The 20,156-nt window shown below is 36.8% G+C and overlaps 1 protein-coding gene across 2 annotated transcripts; it reads right to left on the bottom strand.

The window, feature by feature from the left end:
* Window positions 1-17,460: 17,460 nt before the first annotated feature.
* On the bottom strand, window positions 17,461-19,800 carry LOC120206495 (transcription factor BHLH089-like). Of its 2 annotated transcripts, XM_039206129.1 has the most exons (7): window positions 19,705-19,800; window positions 19,058-19,287; window positions 18,773-18,973; window positions 18,533-18,598; window positions 18,374-18,442; window positions 18,213-18,284; window positions 17,461-17,907 (listed from the first exon to the last, which is right to left on the bottom strand). In XM_039206129.1, the coding sequence occupies exons 2-7, from the start codon at window positions 19,280-19,282 to the stop codon at window positions 17,785-17,787; spliced, it is 756 nt and encodes a 251-aa protein (XP_039062060.1). In that variant the 5' UTR covers window positions 19,283-19,287; window positions 19,705-19,800; the 3' UTR covers window positions 17,461-17,784. The 2 variants fall into 2 exon arrangements, with proteins under 2 accessions (XP_039062060.1, XP_039062059.1); XM_039206128.1 differs by lacking the exon at window positions 19,705-19,800 and having other exon boundaries at window positions 19,058-19,552.
* Window positions 19,801-20,156: the final 356 nt, after the last annotated feature.

The raw sequence follows: 20,156 nt of genomic DNA, 5'->3' as shown, positions 1-20,156 counted from the left end.
AGTAAAATTAAAGGGTAAATTTCAAGGTAAATTAAAGATTAAGATTGACTTAGGGGGAATATTAAATACTTTAAAAAATGAACATGCCTCGGGAGTAGATCTAGGTTCGAAACTTCAAAACCCCACCCCTTTTTGGTCATCGGCTCAACCCACGCTTTGGGTTATTCAAACCAAATCTCAAGAAAAATAACATGCACATGCGAGAAATGAACGAATCAATGTAAAAAAGATGCTACCTTTTATTTCCTTTTTGAATAGTTTTCAATAGCTTTGCCTTTGTATTTTTTCGTGCTTTCCTCTGTATCTTCTATGTAAATCCCTGTCTTACAAATGGGGAGGATTACATGTATTTATAGTGAAAAAAACTAACCATTTTTAGAATCATATTAACAATAGAATCCTAATGCAACTAGACTCCTTGCTCGGTTGTTGCACGTTTGTTGGTGTGGTTGTTGCTTTAAAAGATATGGCGGTGGAAGAGTCCTCTTAGGAGATGAACTCTTGCTAGTTCTATCTTTTAAGAAAATGGGTGTCTATAGCTGCCCCTCTTTGTCCTTTTTCGTGGAACGAAAAATAGGACAAAGATGAAAAGACACAAATTTTCGTTTAGTGGAGTTGAAGAATAACTCCCTGTCGAATTGAGTTACGGATGGCTCCTCTGTCGTGAAGTCGAGTCCATCTTGAAATGATTTGAATCAGAATGTGGCTTCTCGTTGTAGTCCACTTTGGTATTCTTCTCGGTTTAAAGACCTTGGCTAAAAATTCGACTGGAAAGTAATCTCTTGACTCCACAATGTGGTTGATATGCTCTCGAGATGAATGAAACCGAACTCGAAAAGTCTTCGTTGACAGATAGCTTTTCTCGACTTAAGCTATGCTGACGAAAAAAAAGGCTTCTTGCTACTAAGGCACGGCTAACCCATATTTTCTTTTTGGCTTGAAAACCTCGATTACAATTATACAATAGTGTGATTGAGGTGTCATTGAGCTGAATGGAATCGAACTCGATAATTTTCGTTGACAGATAATCCTTCTTGCCTTGAGTTATACTGTAAATTTAATTTACCTCTGAGTTGAATGTAATCAAACTCGAAGGTCTTTGATGATAGATAACCCTTCTTGCCTTGAGATATGCTGCAAATTATGTGTCTTGGAGCTAAGCATAGTCGAACTCGAAGGTCTTTGTTGACAGATAACCCTTCTTTGAGTTAGATATCCTTCGTTATGAAGTTGAAATCCAATATAGAGATGGATGTTGCTTGTGTGCACGATTCCCTTCGTCGTGAAGTTGAAACTGTGAGTGGCACCTTCGTCGTGAAGTTGATCTTGGTAATTGGATATCCTTCATCGTGAAGTTGAAATCCAAGTAGGTAGTATTGTTCCAAGTCCAATGTCCTCCGTCGTGAAGTTAAGATTGGCTCTGGAAATTGTTTGTTGACAGCCATTCGCCCCTTCACTGTGAAGTTGAGCTTGTGTTGTCTCGAGTCTAATATCCTTCGTTGTGAAGTTGAAATTGACTCTGAATGAAATTTTGTTGACAATCAGCCTCCCCTTCATCATGAAGTTGAGCTTGTGTTGTCTTGGGTCCAATATCCTTCGCTGGGAAGTTGAAATTGGCCCTGAAATTGGGAAGTTATTTGTTGACAATCAGCCGCCCCTTCACTGTGAAGTTGAGCTTGTGCTGTCTTGAGTCCAATATCCTTCGTTGTGAAGTTGAAATTGGCTCTGAAATTGGGAAGTTGTTTGTTAACAACCAACCGTCCCTTCGTTGTGAAGTTGAACTTGTGTTGTCTCGAATCCAATATCCTTCACTGTGAAGTTGAAATTGGTTCTGGAACTGGGTTGACAACCAGCCGTCCCTTCGTTGTGAAGTTGAACTTGTGTTGTCTCGAGTGGCACGATATCTTTCATCGTGGAATTGAAATTGTGGATGTGCGGGTACGATATCCTCCGTCGTGGAGTTGAAACCGCGGATGGCCCCTTCGTTGTGAAGTTGAGCCTTGACTTGAATATCCTTCGTCATGAAGTTGAAATCCAAGTATTGTATGTTGCGGGTGGACACGATTCCCTTCACCGTGAAGTTGAAACCGTGGATGACCCCTTTATTGTGAAGTTTGGCTTCGAGTTAGATATTCTCCGTCGTGAAGTTGAAATCTATTCTCGAGCAAATTGTGTCACTTTGAGTTCAATATCCTTCACCGCGAAGTTGAAATTGACTCTAGCTAAAACCTGAAAAAGTTATGCATATATGTGATGCTATGAATACAATGCTCTTAGGTGTGCCTAAAATGCATATGCAACATATGTTATCTTGGGGCTCTGGAGAGAAATCTCAATCTCCAGTTGCCTGTCTGGAATCTTGATTCTTGAATCTTCAAGTTCTGATCCCTGATCTTGAATTCTTCAAATGTTCAAATCTGATGTGCACATTCTATTTTTGATTTGAGAAATGCTTCTCGACCATCTCAAGTATGTGTCTGAGCTGAGTGTAACGGTTCAGATGATGCTTCAAGAGAAGTTGTCTCGAAAGAGATAGAATTCATTTCAAGGGAAACGATCTCAAAGATATCTATTGTGTTTCAAGGGAAACTTGGAAACTGTCTCAAGAGAGACAATGGTGAGCACGATTCCCTTCGTCGTGAAGTTGAAACCGTGGATGACCCCTTCGTTGTGAAGTTGAGCCTTGGAATTGGATATCATTCATTGTGAAGTTGAAATCCAAGTAAGTTGTATTGTTCCGAGTCCAATATCCTCCGCCGTGAAGTTAAAATTGGCTCTGGAACTAAGAAATTGTTTGTTGACAGCCAGCCGTTCCTTCACTGTGAAGTTGAGCTTGTGCTGTCTCGAGTCCAATATCCTTCGTTGTGAAGTTGAAATTGGCTCTGAAATTGGGAAATTGTTTGTTGACAACCAGCCGTCCCTTCGTTGTGGAGTTGAACTTGTGTTGCCTCGAGTGGCACGATATCCTCCGTCGTGGAGTTAAAATCGCAGGTGGCCCTTTCGTCGTGAAGTTGAGCCTTGACTTGGATATCATTCGTTGTGAAGTTGAAATCCAAGTATTGTATGTTGTGGGTGGACATGATTCCCTCCGCCGTGAAGTCGAAACCATGGATGACCCCTTTATTGTGAAGTTTGGCTTCGAGCTAGATATCTTTTGTCATGAAGTTGAAATCTACTCTCGAGCTAATTGTGTCGCTTTGAGTTCAATATCCTTCGCTGTGAAGTTGAAATTGACTCTGATTGAAACTGGAAAGTTGTTTTATTGTTAGACAGTCGCCCCTTCGCTGTGAGGTAGAGCAACCACCACGTGCTTTTGAATCGAGCATCCTTCATCTTGAAGTTGAAACTTGACTCTAAAAGCTGCACAAACTTATGTATACAAAAATGATAAATGTGATGCTCTTAAGTATGTCTAAGATGCATGTAACATGAATTATTCTGTTTTATCCCCTGGATGGAGTCTCGTGCTTTGTTTGTTTGTTCCTGCATATGGAGGAAACGCATTCAAAATGTCTGATAATTTGAATCAGGATGTTGAATTCCCAAAGATGCCTCAATATTTGATGTTGGATCTCAAAAAATGCCCCAACATTTGATGTTAAATCTAAAAAATGCCCCAACATTTGATGTTGAATCTTCAAAGATACCCTCATTGTTTCTGATTTCTTGCTTCAGCATTGATTCTAAGCATGAGTTTTGTGTTTGAGAGCCACATGTCATTTACCAAGATCCACTCTAGAGAGATTGTTTTGTTTTGAAAAAAAATGTTTTTCTTTCTTTTTTATTTTAAAAGTTCTGAATATATCAAAAAAGAGTTTCAAAAAATGTTTAACCAAAAGTTTTGAAAATATTGCCCCTTTCATGATTTTACAATTGAGACAAATCATAAAACTAGAGTTCATTGGATATCAAAGAATTAATTACATTGTTAATCCTTCAATAAATTATAGTCGTTTGACACGTGCCAAGATCAAATCTATTTTTGGGAAATGGTTAAGTAAGGAAAGGATAAAAATATCTCAGGTTATTGTGTTTGGTCAAAGGTTTGGCATTTTTTTTTATTTGATGCTCAAAGGTTTGATAGGGTATCTTGCATGCTCCTCTATTGGAAGTGTTCTCTGATTCCCAACTTTCATGGTCAAGCTCGGATTGTGTGATGCCTTATTAAGGAATTCGTGCGATCGCCTCAGCTACCCAATTTTTGTATTCGAGCCACCTTTTCAGGTTTTCAACTCGAATCTTCCTTTGGTTTCAAGACGTCATTCAGAATTTACGTCTTGAACCCTCCTTTGTTATTTTTCTTTATCATGCATTAATTACACTATTTTTTGCAAATAAAGATTAATCCTGATGGGCGGGATGAAATCTGAAGATAGTCTCTTCTGTTCAGAAATCCATGTATGATTAGAAGGGACTTTTAAGGCACGTAACGTAGGTCATGGTTCATGGTTATGAAAGAAATGGATAAAAGGCCCAAACAAGTGTTTAAGGGTGATTGAACCAAGGATTAATTCATTCTGATGTCTTCAATCATATCTTGCTCAATTTGAATCTGCTCGTATGTATCTTTCTCTTAATGCTCTATAATCTTCGAGTGAAGTGATTCAGTGATTCGAAAATGATTGTGCTTGATCAATCTCATTTGATTCTCTATGATCTTCGAGTGAAGTGATTCGGAAATGATTGTGTTTGATCAATCTCATAGTTTGAATCTCGATGCGTCGTTTGAATCAAGAGAATCTTTGCATATGCGTCTTGTCTTCTTTTTTTTCATTTTTCATTTGTTTTTTTTCTTTTTATTTTCTCTTTTTATATTTTCTCTTTTTTTTCTCTTTTTGTTCTGATTGAATCTTCGCACTTGGCATTTGGTTCACCTTTCGGTATCTCATCTGAATCAATGTATTCACTCATGCGAGCATATTTTCTCCACCTTTCCCCCCAGTGTGGAGGGTGATCCTTGGTTAGGGTTGAGTCAGAAGAAAAAAATACTATAGGCTCAAAATGGGACACAAGGGATATATATTTTCTCCTGTTGTGAAGGGATGAAGAAAGAAAACCGTTCATCATTTCATACATGGAAGTCCTCACAGAAAAGGTATCCCCAGGGGAATAGATTTTTCAGGATTATTTTTATTCACATGAAAACAGTGTAATTAATGCATGGTAGAATTATTTCGAGTGAATTCTTTTTTCTACTTCTTGCTCCCAACATGTATCAATGTTCAGGCTCTCTACGAGATGCCCCAAGTTGTGTCTTAGAAGAATGCTCATGTTCAAATGAACAACTCAATGCCTTGAGTTTTAATGGTATTAAAATGTCAATTCTGAGTCTAAAAAGACAATGGTGTGACTTTATTTGACTCAAAGAAAGGTATGGGCGTATCAAAAAGATAAAGACAATGTTCAAAAATTTCAAAGGGAGGTAATGTCAAAAATTGGTCTTTTTGGTAATGACCATGAGTTATTTTGGGTAAAGAATCAAGGTATTTTATTTTAGGGTTTGAGACAGGATAAAAAAGGTCTAATCTTGCCATATGTCAAAAATCCATAATTCTTGAAGAATTAAAAGAATCCTTAATTCATTTAATATTCGAAGAACTAAAGATTAAAATTTGTTCAATTGCTCCACCTTAGAAAGTAGCATAAATTCAATCGTTTAAAAGATTAAGCGAACATGAAAGATCAAAGACGTGTTCAAACAAAACAATCCTCTAAGTGCAAATGATATATGCAATGCCCTTTCTTCGGCTGTCTGTGCCCCTGAACCCATCAGGTTTTGGATCTCGCGCTTCATCGCCTTATAGTTCTCAAAGAAATGTTTGGAGCATCCTATGTGGCAACTGTAAACAACTTCAACATTGTAGCCCTTAGGATATATGGACTATTTTCTCATATCATCTTGGCAGACTTAGTCGTACAACCAGCTGATCGAGCTTATTCGTTATGATTTCAGTTTTTTCTTTTGATGTTACAATCTTGCTTCCATGTGGTATCATGTGGTTAAAACCACTTCATCGAATTCTCCATGAAGAAATTTCATGTTTATGAAAATGCTTAAAAATGAAATGTAGATGTAAAATGCAAAATGCAAAAATGCATGAAATGTTTGAGGCATTGATCCAAAAACATGTCTGTTATTATAAATAACCTTTATTGGGACAAAAGTGTTTTATCTTTTAAGAGACAATAAACATATTTAAAGGTACATCTGAACTAAATCCTCTAGACCCCGAACAGTTTCTAGTAGGTTGACAAGTCTTCTGCCTTCATCTGTCATTAGTTGAATGCCTTGTCGAACCACTCCAGCTTCCCTTGCTAGGCCGTGAAGATGACGAGCTGCTTTTTACACTTGATCCAGGAAATCTCGGATGACTGCGTCTCTAGCTTTCACCCTTTGTTGTGCTTGCTCCCAACGGAAACGCCACAGCAGACCTCTGTTGAAGGGTACTATCTGAAGCTCGGTTGCTTGCTTCTTGAATCCATCCACAATAACTTCTAACTCGGATATTGTTTTTTCATCTCTCTCATGTTGTTTTTCTAGGTCAGCCATCTGGATTCTCAAGCATTGATTTTGATGCTAATTGTCTGCTAAGCGCCTCTGAGCAGTTTTCAACTGTTCTTTCCAATCTCTTTCATCAGACCCCTCGAACTTTCTTTTTAAGCTATGAACTTCATCTTTCCAGTATTCAGAGGTTACTTTCAACTTAGAATTATCCTTGACTTTATCTTGATACCCTTTTCTCAAATCCTCGAGCTCAAAACGAACTCTTTTCTGTTCTCTTTCCAGCTTGTCTGCTCCATCTTTCTGAGATTCGGCATCTAGCTTCCATTGATAATGTTCAGCTTCCAGTTCTTTAACCTTCTGTTTCAGCTCGTTATTCACAGCTTCAAACTCCGCCTTAGCTATCTCAAGTTCAGAAGGGACATGCCTGAGATATTCTTCCATGGTCCGGGTGTCTTCACATTCTGGCACCGGGATGTTATCATTCTTTCTCAGTCTTCGCCACTCCACATAATCCGGAGTAAGCATGTCTCTGGCAGCCATAACATACATTCGGTATACTTTCTTCCACGAATTAGCTGCTTCCTTGATCCTCTTCTTATAACTGTTACCATTATACACAAACTCTGATCTAGCTAGCCCGCATGTTACCGGGACAAAGTGACGTGCCCCATACTGTCTAAGTGCTAACAACGGAGCATTTCCAACTGCACCCCAAAGTCCGAGTAAGGTCATAGTATCAGAATCCCCACACTGGAAAAGAACGTCACCGAAGAACAACCAGGGGGCTTTTCAGGTAATATCCCAATCCTAAAGATGTGTAAAAACTTTCATCCACTTTTCCTTTGAAGCATCTTCATGCCATTTCCTAGTGATGAATTCTCCTGAAGGTGAATAGGTAGTGCTGAATCGGCAATAGGCTACCCCATTAGTCTTCCAAAAGTGGCCGTTAATCTAGACTTGAAGGAGCTGAATACACCCAACGAACTTTTCTCCGCCAGTTCTTCTGCAATGGTTGAGAGATCGAAAGGTTTCGGCTAAGATGGCCAGTGCTGGGTTGACTCGCCTTGGAAGTTATTCGAATAGCTCTACCACGGCTACGTCGATGTAGCCCAAAGTTTTCGGAAAGATAACCAGATCATACAGACCTAGTGCAAAAAAGTCTATAGTCTTCCATTCATCATGGTGGTTCTTCATTAGCTGCCTTATGTGAATTCACTCGATTCCTTCCCCGTTACCTTTGTGTCGAAGTCGATCAATCACCAATTTTTCATCAACCCCTGCAATCTCAGCTAGTCCGTTCTTGAAAGACTGACTCTTGATGTGTTTGATATATGCCCTTTCTAGTATGATGTTTTCGTAGTGCAGTATGGTAGTATACTCTTCAATTGTGGGCACCATGTCCTCCCGGTTAAAGGTGAAACAACTATATCCCGGGTTCCAGAATTGAATTAATGCTCGGAGCAGGGGCTCATCAGCCTTGACATGGAGTAAGAGGGCAATATCACCATATCGTTGGCTGAACTTCTGCTTTCTGTCATTCCCCCAACTGTCCCAAATATTTCGCAGTTCTTGGACATCATTTTATTTCAGGCTGACAGATGCGTAACTAACAAGCTTTGACACATAATTTCCCTGAAGACTGTCTCCCTTCTCTTTCTGAGTCTTCTCGGACCATAGTTGTGCCTCAGCGTTTTTAATCTCTTGTATTACAACACCTTTGTTCATTAATTCAGATTTATTTTGTGTTTAACAAACGCTTTTTAAGGATCAATAGCCTCTTGTTATGATGCAAATGCTAGAAAATAAACACAAAGGCAAAAGGATTAGTAAAATAAAAATAAAAATAATGACGAAAGAAAAAAACACAAAAAAAAAATGGTTAGGGTAAAAATATCCTAGGTTTTGGAATATGATTTCGGGGCAGGCTCTAATTCTCCATGGTTTCCCGATTTAGGTTCTAAAAACGGTACCCGAGTTCTCCGTGCTGGTGCCCCCTTGGGCTTGCCAGACCCTTAGTCCTAAATCCATCACAGGCTTGTGTGGACTAAGTTAAACTCGAGAGGACACATTCCCTTATGCCCGCACGGTGAATAAATTCACACGAAGACATAAGGTATATGAATCACGAAGGCTACTTGCTAGGCCCGCACGGTGAATAAATTCACACGAAGGCGTCGCTTTTACTCCCACTTAAGATAGGGTTTAGAGCTAAGGTGTAGAGCCTTAAATGAAAAAGATTTGAAGGCTAAAATCACGAGAAAACGATTAGTACAACTATTTACCCAAAAATATAATCAAAAGTAAATAAAAAAGGATCGAAATGTTACCTTAAAATTTAAACTTACCCTTTTCGTTAAAAAGACAATTGAAATTACCTTAGCCTGACTCACTTACCTGTCCCCAGCGGAGTCGCCAAGTTGTCATAACCGTCTTTCGGTTGGGCCCCGGAATTGGGTTTCGACTTGAAAAATGTGGATTGAAGTCGCCACCGGCCATTTTAAAATGAATTTAGGTGGGTCGGACACCATCTTACCTGATCTGTGTTTTTACCAGAAATGTGTTGGGTTCGGGAGTCGGTTACGGTCAAGGAAAGATTAGCACCCTTGAACCGCCCTTTCGGTACCAATTAATTTGTCGGTTGTCTTAGTTGCGAAAATTCGAAATTTAAATTAAAATTTAACAGACCCGATTCAAATTACTTACAATTGATTGATTTGAATACCCTTAAAAGATAAAAACGTTTGACTAGTAGCAGAGTATAAAATCGAATTACGATAGCAAGTGTGCAAACGTGAGAATAATAAATAAAACAAGAAAAAATGGAAAATAACAAAACACGTAAAAAAAATTAAAAAAAAAATAAACAAAATGAATAAAATGTTAAAAACAAAGACACAGATAAAGGGAAAATATTAATAGAGTAAAAAAATAAAAAATGTAAAAGAAATTAAAAAGGAATAAAAATAATGTGTACATATAAAGTAGTATTTACTAAAACAAATAAAAAAAATATATAATACTAAATAAAATAAATATAAAATAAAGATATACATGATATTTAAAAAATAATAGAAAAAAAAATAAAGTAAAAATATAATATATATAAATAAATAAAAATAGAATATTAAGAAAATATATATATATATAAACGTATAAAATATAATATTAAAAAAATATATATATAGTAAATGGAGAAAAATTAATACATCTATACATATATATATATATATATATATATATATATAATGATATAAGATATATATAATGAAAATAATATAATATAAATAAAAAAGAGAATATAATAAATAAATTAAAAATATAATTAAAAATATATATATAGGGGACGAAATTAATATAAACGTAAAATTAAAGGGTAAATTTCAAGGAAAATTAAAGATTAAGATTGACTTAGGGGGAATATTAAATACTTTAAAAAATGAAAATGTCTCGGGAGTAGATCTAGGTTAAAAACTTCGAAACCCCACCCTTTTTTTGGTCATCGGCGCAACCCACGCTTTGGGTTATTCAAACCAAATCTCAAGAAAAATAACATGCACATGCGAGAAATGAACGAATCAATGTAAAAAAGATGTTACCTTTTATTTCCTTTTCGAATCGTTTACAATAGCTTTGCCTTTGTATTTTTTCGTGCTTTCCTCTGTATCTTCTATGTAAATCATTGTCTTACAAATGGGGAGGATTACATGTATTTATAGTGAAAAAAACTAACTATTTTTAGAATCCTATTAACAATAGAATCCTAATGCAACTAGACTCCTTGCTCGGTTGTTGCACGTTTGTTGGTGTAGTTGTTGCTTTAAAAGATATGGTGGTGGAAGAGTCCTCTTAGGATATGAACTCTTGCTAGTTCTATCTTTTAAGAAAATGGATGTCTACAGTTAGATAAATTCAAAAAAAAAATGGAACAAATCATTGCCATAATACTATAAATAATTATAATAAAATTATTACATAAACTCAAATAACTAGACTCGAATTTCTTAAACTCAACCCGACTCGAAAAAATTTCAAGTTAAGTTTGAGTTGTAAAATACGACTCTTTAACTCGAATAACTCAAAAAATTTTGACTCAACTCGATCGAATGCTCACCCCTACTAGTACCAACTGATATCGACATCTACTGTAATATTTTCAAGTTGCGACCAATGACGGATTCAAAAATTTAATAATTAATCCAAAATTTTAATAATATTATTTTCTTAAAAATAATGAGTATATAATTTTTTTTTATTTTTTCTTAACATATTAAACTAAATTTAACATTTTCTTAAATAATGGGATGAACTTGATCCCTTAGGGAACATGGCACATCTGCCTGGCTGCAGCCATGGTCCACAAGCTTATGCTCTCACCATTTTGAACCACTCTTTGTTGGAGCTGCTAAATTTAATCGTATTTGTTCCTGTTTTTTGTTTATCTATATGAATACATGTCTTAAAGGTATATAGCCAATCTGTCTGCAAAATGAATGTATAATTGTTGATGGACATGAATTAATCCAGAATAATCCCAGATAGGAATACCAGGAACTTCTTTTTAATATAAAAAAACAAGCATTAAGTAGCTTAGGTAGGGTAGAATATATAACATAAAGATTAGAATACGGCACATTTTGTCTCATCTGTTCCATTTGAATCTTAGTTTTGGAACATAAATGTGTTGTGTTTGGAGAATCCTATGCTCCCCCACTGTAATGGCTTCTCATTGAAGGTACCATCAGCTAAGTACTACAAGAATTTCAGCCAATTATGTATTTTTGACATATCGTGGCACGGTTCTGCACGTTGTCGAGGGATGCGCCGCCTTTGTCTGATTGCTATTTATTTGGAAGTGGTCACAAATTCTCGCATCAAATTACGTAGAACAAAATGGCAGATTTCTGCGAACAAAGTTGATGCGAATGCCGCAAAAATCCAAAAGAATGTTAATGAAAAACGGGTTCTGATTATCCTGGATGATGATGACGACGGAAACTGACTGAATGCACTAGGTGCAAGAGTCAAATGGCGAAACCAATTTCTGAAATTGTCCAAGAAAATGGTGAGGACGACACGATTTGGATGCATGATCAAGCTTAGGGGCATGGGATGACATTGTGCAAAACGAGAGCTTCTCAGAGTCCGGAATGCATTGCAGACCGTCGGATCTCGATAAAATCATCGCTGTCTTTGAAAATCATTGGCATATAACTGTATATACGCACGCATATAGAATACTAGATATGATTTATTGGACTTAAAACTTGAAAAGCTTATTTGTATTAGGTAGGCAGATGAGCAAGTTGTCAGATTCATGTTACGATTAGGAGGGAATAAGGGAGGCTCGAAGCAAATGAATTGGGGAAGTCAGAGAAAGGGTTAGGAATTTAGAACGAAGAATTGGGGAAAATTAGAGCATGTGATGATCACATGGGTCATGCATGTGAGAAGCATTAAAAATGGAGAAGTAATACCTGGTGATGGACTTGGCAGCAAGTCCGATGCAAACTGCATCCCAGCAAGGATGAAAGTTTCTACAACACCTGCACAGATTGCTTACAGAAAGGACAACTAGCTGCATTACCTGGTGATTGGTACATGGTAAACAAATAAAACATTGTACTGGGCAAGCAGAATAGTCGAATTATTGAATGAAGTCTTCTGTTTCCTGAACTCATTTCTTCTTCGCTTCTCTATTTTACCTCGATAATTCTCATTCTCTTGAAAGTTCATAACAATTCGACATCAGAGCCTAAATTCCTTACATTTTGCAGACTGAGTATGCCAAATAAGAACCAAAACATTACAGATTCCACTGATCATTCTGCAATACAAAAGCAGATTGAGGATTTAACGAAGCTGGTGAAGCAAACAACGGATAAACCAACTCTCTCAAGTGGTGCGAGACACAAGATAATCGTATAAGCAACTTGAAGTCAAGGATGACAACGAACCAAACTTATGTGGAAGATATCCTGAAGATTATGACTGGGAGGAATGCGGTGCAGGAACAAACGAGCTCAAGAAGTGACAAGGTTAAGACCACTAACCCTTCTAAAACTGATGGAAAAAAGCCTATGTTGGTGACTGTGATAGATGATAAGTCACAATTCTCATACCAACCAGATGAGCCTGGTATTCTTCAGTCAAAATCACAAGAGTTCAAAAAAATCCAGCATACTTAGATATTCAGATGAGGGGTAATAGTGGAACAAAAATGCCTCAAGGGGTATATGCTGATGCAAGGTGTAGACACACATTTTTCTTTGTCCATAATATTTTATTATAGTATATAATATATGTACTATGTCATACGTTCATACTATATTATATAGAGAAAATAATCTCAGTGACTGAAAATGCCTTATAATATACGATTTTAACCAACTTTTTTTGGATTTACGAAAATGACCAACAAAATCGCAACGCGAATTCCAATTTCACAACTCAGTTTCCAAATTCGCGTTGCGATAGTCGGAATTCGCGTTGCGATAGTCCAAAATCATTGCGCTTTTCTAAATTCGCGTTGCGGTAGTCCGAATTAAGCTTATCTTATTTAATTGTTGTAGGATTATAATTCGCATTTGTTTCTTAAGAATTTTCCCTAAAAAGATAGTATCCGCGCGGACGTGTCGAAGACACGTATTACCACGACCACGACTCTACGACCACAACCACGACCCGACCCGACCCGACCCGAGACGGACGGCGGCGGCAGTGCGCGAGAGTCCCCCTTGTTCTCTTTCACTCAACAAGAAAGTGGGAAATCTAAGCCTTAAATACCCATTCCCAATAGTGTTTCCAATACTATGTGGGATTGAGCATTACCAACACTTGTTTCCAATGCTAAGTTGAAAGATTTAACATTTAACATTTGGAAGTTGAAATACATTTAACCAAGTGAACATCATACTCGGTGGCCAAGATGTAGATGCATCCTTTTGGAACACATTCGTATTGTGTTGATTATATTTCCACCCCACAATTTCAACAAATCTTATGTGATTCTCATGCACTAGTGGTATTACCTACAATGACAAACGTAATTATTGTTTTATATTTTAAGTAGCTAAGCATATGATCTATGTTAATGATTAAATGAGAAGGTTTAATCAATGCTTGAGAAGGCAATGTACTTAGCGAAAGTTGGGGTAAGAGAAGTGTTAAATGTGTTAAATGTGTTCCAACTTCCAAATGTTAAATGTTTCAACTTAGCATTGGAAACAAGTGTTGGTAATGCTCAATCCCACATAGTATTGGAAACACTATTGGGAATGGGTATTTAAGGCTTGGATTTCCCACTTCCTTGTTGAGTGAAAGAGAACAAGGGGGACTCTCGCGCACCGCTGCCGCCGTCCGTCTCGTCTCGTCTCGGGTCGGGTCGGGGTCGTGGTCGTGGTCGTGGTAATGGTCGTGGTAATGGTAATGGTAATGGTAATGGTAATACGTGTCTTCGACACGTCCGCGCGGATATTATCTTTTTAGGGAAAATTCTTAAGAAGCAAATGCGAATTATAATCCTACAACAATTAAATAAGATAAGCTTAATTCGGACTATCGCAACGCGAATTTGGAAAATCGCAACGCGAATTTAGAAAATCGCAATGATTTTGGACTATCGCAACGCGAATTCCGACTATCGCAACGCGAATTTGGAAACTGAGTTGTGAAATTGGAATTCGCGTTGCGAATTTAATATCGCGTTGCGATTTTGTTGGTCATTTTCGCAAATCCAAAAAAAGTTGGTTAAAATCATATATTATAAGGCATTTTCGGTCACTGAGGTTATTTTCTCTATTATATAAGCATATATTAATCTTTTATTTATATTTCAGGACCCATGTTACCAGCTGGCCCAAGGAACTACAAGCCCAGCAGCAGCCCACGTGGAACCCTAACCCCATCTCCCCCACAACGCCATTTCTTCTGTGGATTCTTCTCACCCGTGTCCGAATTTCAAGCAACAATCCCACATTTTCGGCCTCCAATCGGCGTGCATGTATGGGACACCAATAACCAACACAGTAGAGTTCGATTAGGACTCAAATTAGTCTAAAATAGCAATTCTTTTTGTGTATAAAAAAGCTCGTAAATCAAACAAGGCACACACACTATACACACGAGAAAAGCAAAGGAAATAAGAGAAAATCAAAGAGTGTGTACGGTTCAAAGAGAAATAAAAGAGGTATTTTTACCTATATTGCTTCGGTTCTTGCTTGACGTGGCTTGTTTCTCTCCCTTTTTCCGTTTTTGCTTCGAAAAACCGATGAACGGAGGGGCGTTTTCAAGATCTTCATTTGTAGATCTAGCCCCCGAGGTTTATATTTTTAAAAAATACGTTTTGATTTTTAAAAAAGTGGTTTTGAAAAGCTTTCGAAAATTGTTTAAAAAAATTCCGCCAATGAACGACGGCGGTGAGGCGGCACGGTGACCATTTCTGGGTTTATACGGTGGGTGTTCTTCAAAACGAAGAACACCCCATGAACATTACAGAGGAAATATGATCAAAGGGGGGGGGGAGCATTCATTTGGAAGGAAAGGAAATGAGGGATTTTGGCATATAAGTGGTACTTATAGTACCCATTTAACTGACCCACGACCCGATCCAATACCATGTGACCCGCGTGTTTCTGTTTAAAAAGGGAAAATCTCATTTTTAGTCCTTTTGAGTTTAAATCCTTTTACTTTGCCCCCTAAATCGAATTTGCACATTAAATTTCTTTTTATATATACCCCCAATTTTGTTTTCCTTTTAATTTAGTCCTTTTATTATTTTTATTATTTTTATTTGTTCACTTTTTTTCTTATTTCTTATTACTATTATTTTTTTATACGTTATTTTATATATATATATATATATATTCTATTTTATTTTAATCTTTTTATTTTTTTATTTTTTATATCTTATCATATATATTTTATTTATTTATTTATTTTGTTTTCCTAACGTTCATGTATGTATATATTTTTATTATTTTTTAATTATCTTATTAAATATTATATTATATATATTACTATTTTATAGGGCTCGCTTTTTCAATTTCTTCCCGTTAGGTGGTATTAGTGGTGTTAGGTGATTTTTTGTTTTGTTATTATTATTATTATTATTATTATTTGGTATATTATTTGTTTTTATATAACGTCATCTTTATATGTTTTGATCTTTTTTTTCATATCTTTTATTATATATATATATATATATATATTATTTTTATTATTTTATTTTCCTTATATTTTATTTATATGTTTATTTATTTACTTATTTTTACTTTCTTCTTGCTGTTATTATGTATATTTATCATTATTATTACTTTCTTTTGTTTTATTTATTTTATCTATTTTATTTATTTATTTTTCTCTCTTTATTTTTATTTTTATTTTTTACATTTTTCCGTTAATTCGTTTCTCGATTTTTTTGGATATACTTTCAAATCGATTAGAGGTAAGTGGTTGGAATCGTTATTTTACCTTTTAATTTAAACTTATAATTTTTTAAGACAACTAGAAATTATATAGTATCGAAATGGCAGTTCAAGGGGGCTAACCCTTCCTTGACTGTAACCGACTCCCGAATCCGACATATCTTTGGTAAGACGCAGATCAGGTAATAAATAAGGTATCCGATCAACCCATTTGCTTTAAAATAAATAATCGGTGGCGACTCCAATCCATATTTTCCAAGTCGAAGCTTAATTCCGAGTCCAACCGAAAGATGGTTCCGACACAAGGAAAGGACAAGGGGGTCATTTGGGAGCTCGGGGTCCATGATACCGAGGCCTAGGGTGAAACTACCTGTATTTGAGGGACAAACTCAAGAGGATGAGTACAAAAATGCCTCAAATTTTTCACTTTTATGGAATCCCTTACGAAGAAAGAGTGGAGTTAGTAGTATATAAAGTAAGCTGTAAGGAATTACCGGAAACCTTCGATCACAAGCTTGCAGGTACTGAAAACGGGAGAGAAACAGAGTACACAAGTGCAACCGAATTCACCATTAGTAGTATTGCCAACATTTTTCACAAATCTGTAGTCATTACAATAATTCGATGTTTGGGTCTGGAGAATGTGGTGAAATCCCAGATGGTTTCGGAGAAGTTCTCAGAGATCTCCGACTGCCCAACTGTGAAAAGCTCGAGTCCCTCTCTCCACTTCCCTCAAGTTTAGAGAACTTGAATGTTGCAAACTGTATTTCATTGGAGAATCTATCTGATCATTTCAATTTAGAGGGCTTAAAAGATTTAAACCTCACAAATTGCGAGAAGTTAGCGGATATTCCAGGCCTTGAGTTAATAGAGTCCTCGAGGACGTTGTACATGAGCTACTGCAGCAAAGAAAAGGCTCTCTAAGGTTAACAGTATCATTGGTTAATGTATAGGATAACGATCTTTAAAACAAATTTTCACTTCAAGTCTTCAATATCCAACAAAACGAACTATGGTTTTGCAGGTTTATCTCAATAACCTGAGAAATCAAACTGGGGTGATAATGGTGACAGATGTTTCCATTAACCATCATATATGCCAGATGAACTGAGAGATCAAATACCTTCGGTGGTGGAAGTTCAAGCGCAGATCTTCGATGGTGACAAGGCAATATTCACCACTGTCTTGCACTTAATTGGGGTACCGAAGACAAACCAAGACGATGTTCGCTTGTGTCGATATCCGGCATATCTTCGCATGGTTTCATTGTTGGAGGATGGTTTAAAGATCAAAGTGACAAGGCGAAACCTGGGCGTAGAGCTGAAGAAAACCGGGATTTATTTAGTTCATGAGAATGAAGATGATTTTGATGGTGATGAAGAATCACTGGACAAGAGCCAGCAGACTAAAAGATTATCCAAGTTTTTCCAGCTCTCTTGGAGAAAACGTTGGAATAGAAAAGGCCACAGATGTTTTGGTGTATTTATTTATTACAATTTTATTTTTTTTAACAAACACAACGTTAAAACAAAGTTGACACAACATGTAAGCATCTGTAATTCTGAACAAAGCAGCTTTCTTGTACAACAACAATTACGATTCTACGAGATTCTGTTCAGGTATTAGTACAGAGAAGGCTGTAAAGCCTGATAAAACAATAGATGATGTAAAAGGACACATTCTCTGAAACACAACAACGAAGATGTTCAGGTACTAACTTTAGCCTTCTTTAAGACAGCAATGCCGGCTGGAAGCCTCATGTCCTGGGAAAGAAAGTATACTCTCTTCGGTATACCGAGATGCAATATACATTGGAAATGAATGTTATTATTGCTGCTTGACAAGGAATTTTCGAGATTACGTTGTTCTTTCAAAACCACCGCGAATATGCAACCACTCTGGTGATGTACCGCGACTGAATTCCCTTGTTCCTTGCGAACCAAATGCCATCCCAGTCGTATCAAGCGTTTGTTGTCCATACTGAAATGCCAAATCAATTGTTATAACATATACAAATCTAGGAGACACTGCAAGTAAGACAATGAATTCAATGATAGAAAACCAGATCTACGACAAAGATTCTATAGAAACTAAATGTTTAACACGGTACCGATGTGCTCTTCAACCAGACATGGATTCTAGGCCAAACATAGTTCAATTTCTATATGACTTGTGAGCCTCTAACTTTAGGTTTGCAGAACTTCAAAGTAGAAAGCATGTGCCGATGCTAACAACTAGAAAAGAATGTGATAAACTACACAGTCAACAGCAGAATAAGTACTAACATCTTTAAGAGGGAATACTTCAATGGCAGGGTTCATTCTTGAATTGACTGCTTCAAGCTTCATTGACAAGAACTGCAACCCCGGTAATAATGTTTCAGAATGTTCGTTCGAGACGGGAAAATGTAAAATAAAAAGCGATCAATAAGTGAAAGGATACACACCTCGACCTGAAGTTGTAGTGATTGGATGTAATTAATTATCTCATCAAGGACAAGAGCCTTGCCAATAACCTGGGTACACTAAACACCTTAGCAAGAAACTGAAGAGAAGTTTCAATATGGTAGCAACAAGAAACAGTTTAAGAACTTTCATCAGTATACCTTATTACAACCAGGGACCAGATCCTGAAGAATTTTCATTCTTTCACTAATCTTTTCTCTCCTAGCCTGCCCATCGAACGATTCGGATCAGTGAAACATATGCAAAACCCTCCATCTATGTCAAATGCTATGAATTTTGTTCGACCTTAACCAAAGGCATCTTCATTGTATCGAAATATCGATTTTCATGCATTACAAGAATTTCAAAATGGTTTCCAGGACAATGATGAAGGAAATTACCCTTTCTGCTAAACTGTGACTATCAGTAGCTTGACCCCTTCTAGCACGGACATGGATGTAATCTTTCTTAGGTGGCTCTGGTGGTTGAGCATTCTGTTCCACTTCCACTAGCTTGCCTGAACTGGGTTCTACTTTGAGTTTAGAATCATCGTGCTCGTCTCTACAGCCTGATGCTTTAAGTTTTTTCCCATCATCAATTTTCTGCCCGAATTAGCAACAAATGCCATGAATCCAACAAGAAACAGCAAAAAATTCAGTTGAATTAAACAGAGTGAAAATGAATACCACGCCGTTGCCACTACCGGTGGAGACAATCTTAGCCGACCCATCTTCCCCATCACGCCTCCGCCTCACACCAACTCCTCTCTGCCGCCGCTGCTCCAGGTCCACCGGATCATTACCCGATAACTCTCGATTCGGGTCTACGAAATGACCCGACACGTTCCCAAATTGACCTGAACTTACGTGATACTGCCAGATCTCCGATATATTGTACCCGTCATCACTCATTATTGCTGGTGGATCCATTTAAGAAAAAAACTTCCAAACGTCACATAAAAAAAACCCAAAAAAAGGAGCAAAGAGGCAAACTTTGTTTGAAATTATTAACTAGAGACGTTGGGTTTTTAAATGCAACTGCTTTTCCTTCGTTTTCGATTCTTCGAAAGAGACCTTGGGAGTTGCGAACTAAGTCACTTCCAGTGAGGTTTACTCGGTTTTCTTTTAATGCTTTGGAGAACAAAGACCTTATCTCTCTCACCATCCGACTTACAAAAATCAGGGTATAAGTAAGCCGGTGTTCCTGATTAGTGGTAAATTAAGGTGATGTGATTAAATGATTAAAAGCAAAGAAATGATTGGGCTTTTTTAAGTGTAAAAATTATTTTAGCGAGACATGTAAGAATTTGGGAAAATTAAGATTAACGAACTACCTGTCTAGCCTAGTATCCGTCTTCTTGCAGTGTTTACGTATTAAGCACCGGCTAATCTTGTTTGTCATGTCAATCTAATCATAATAATAATAATTTCAGAACATAAAATTTTGAAGTTATCGTACAAATTTCTGGATAGCAATTGACCTGGAGGTACCGAATGTGTATGGCTCATGGAATCCCAAAATTAGTAATTTCTCGTGCCTAAAAGCATGAGCTGTAACACAAATAATGAAATTGATGTAGATTGTGGAGGGCCCCCCCCTTCATAGCTGTATTCAATGACTTCCCAAGCCAATTCTCGTCTTCCAACTAAATTTGTTGGGTTTAGACTATTCATTAATTCTAAATTTAAATTTAAATATAAATCGAATCGAATAATAAAAATTTTAAAATTTTTTCATCTTTAAAAGTCTTATTTACATGCATTATTAAATTTGCAAATTCGACAT

This window comes from Hibiscus syriacus, unplaced genomic scaffold, assembly GCF_006381635.1.
Source record: "Hibiscus syriacus cultivar Baekdansim isolate YM2019G1 unplaced genomic scaffold, ASM638163v2 tig00013808_pilon, whole genome shotgun sequence".
In the NCBI taxonomy this organism is placed as follows: domain Eukaryota; kingdom Viridiplantae; phylum Streptophyta; class Magnoliopsida; order Malvales; family Malvaceae; genus Hibiscus; species Hibiscus syriacus.
This window is presented reverse-complemented; position numbering and strand designations above follow the sequence as displayed.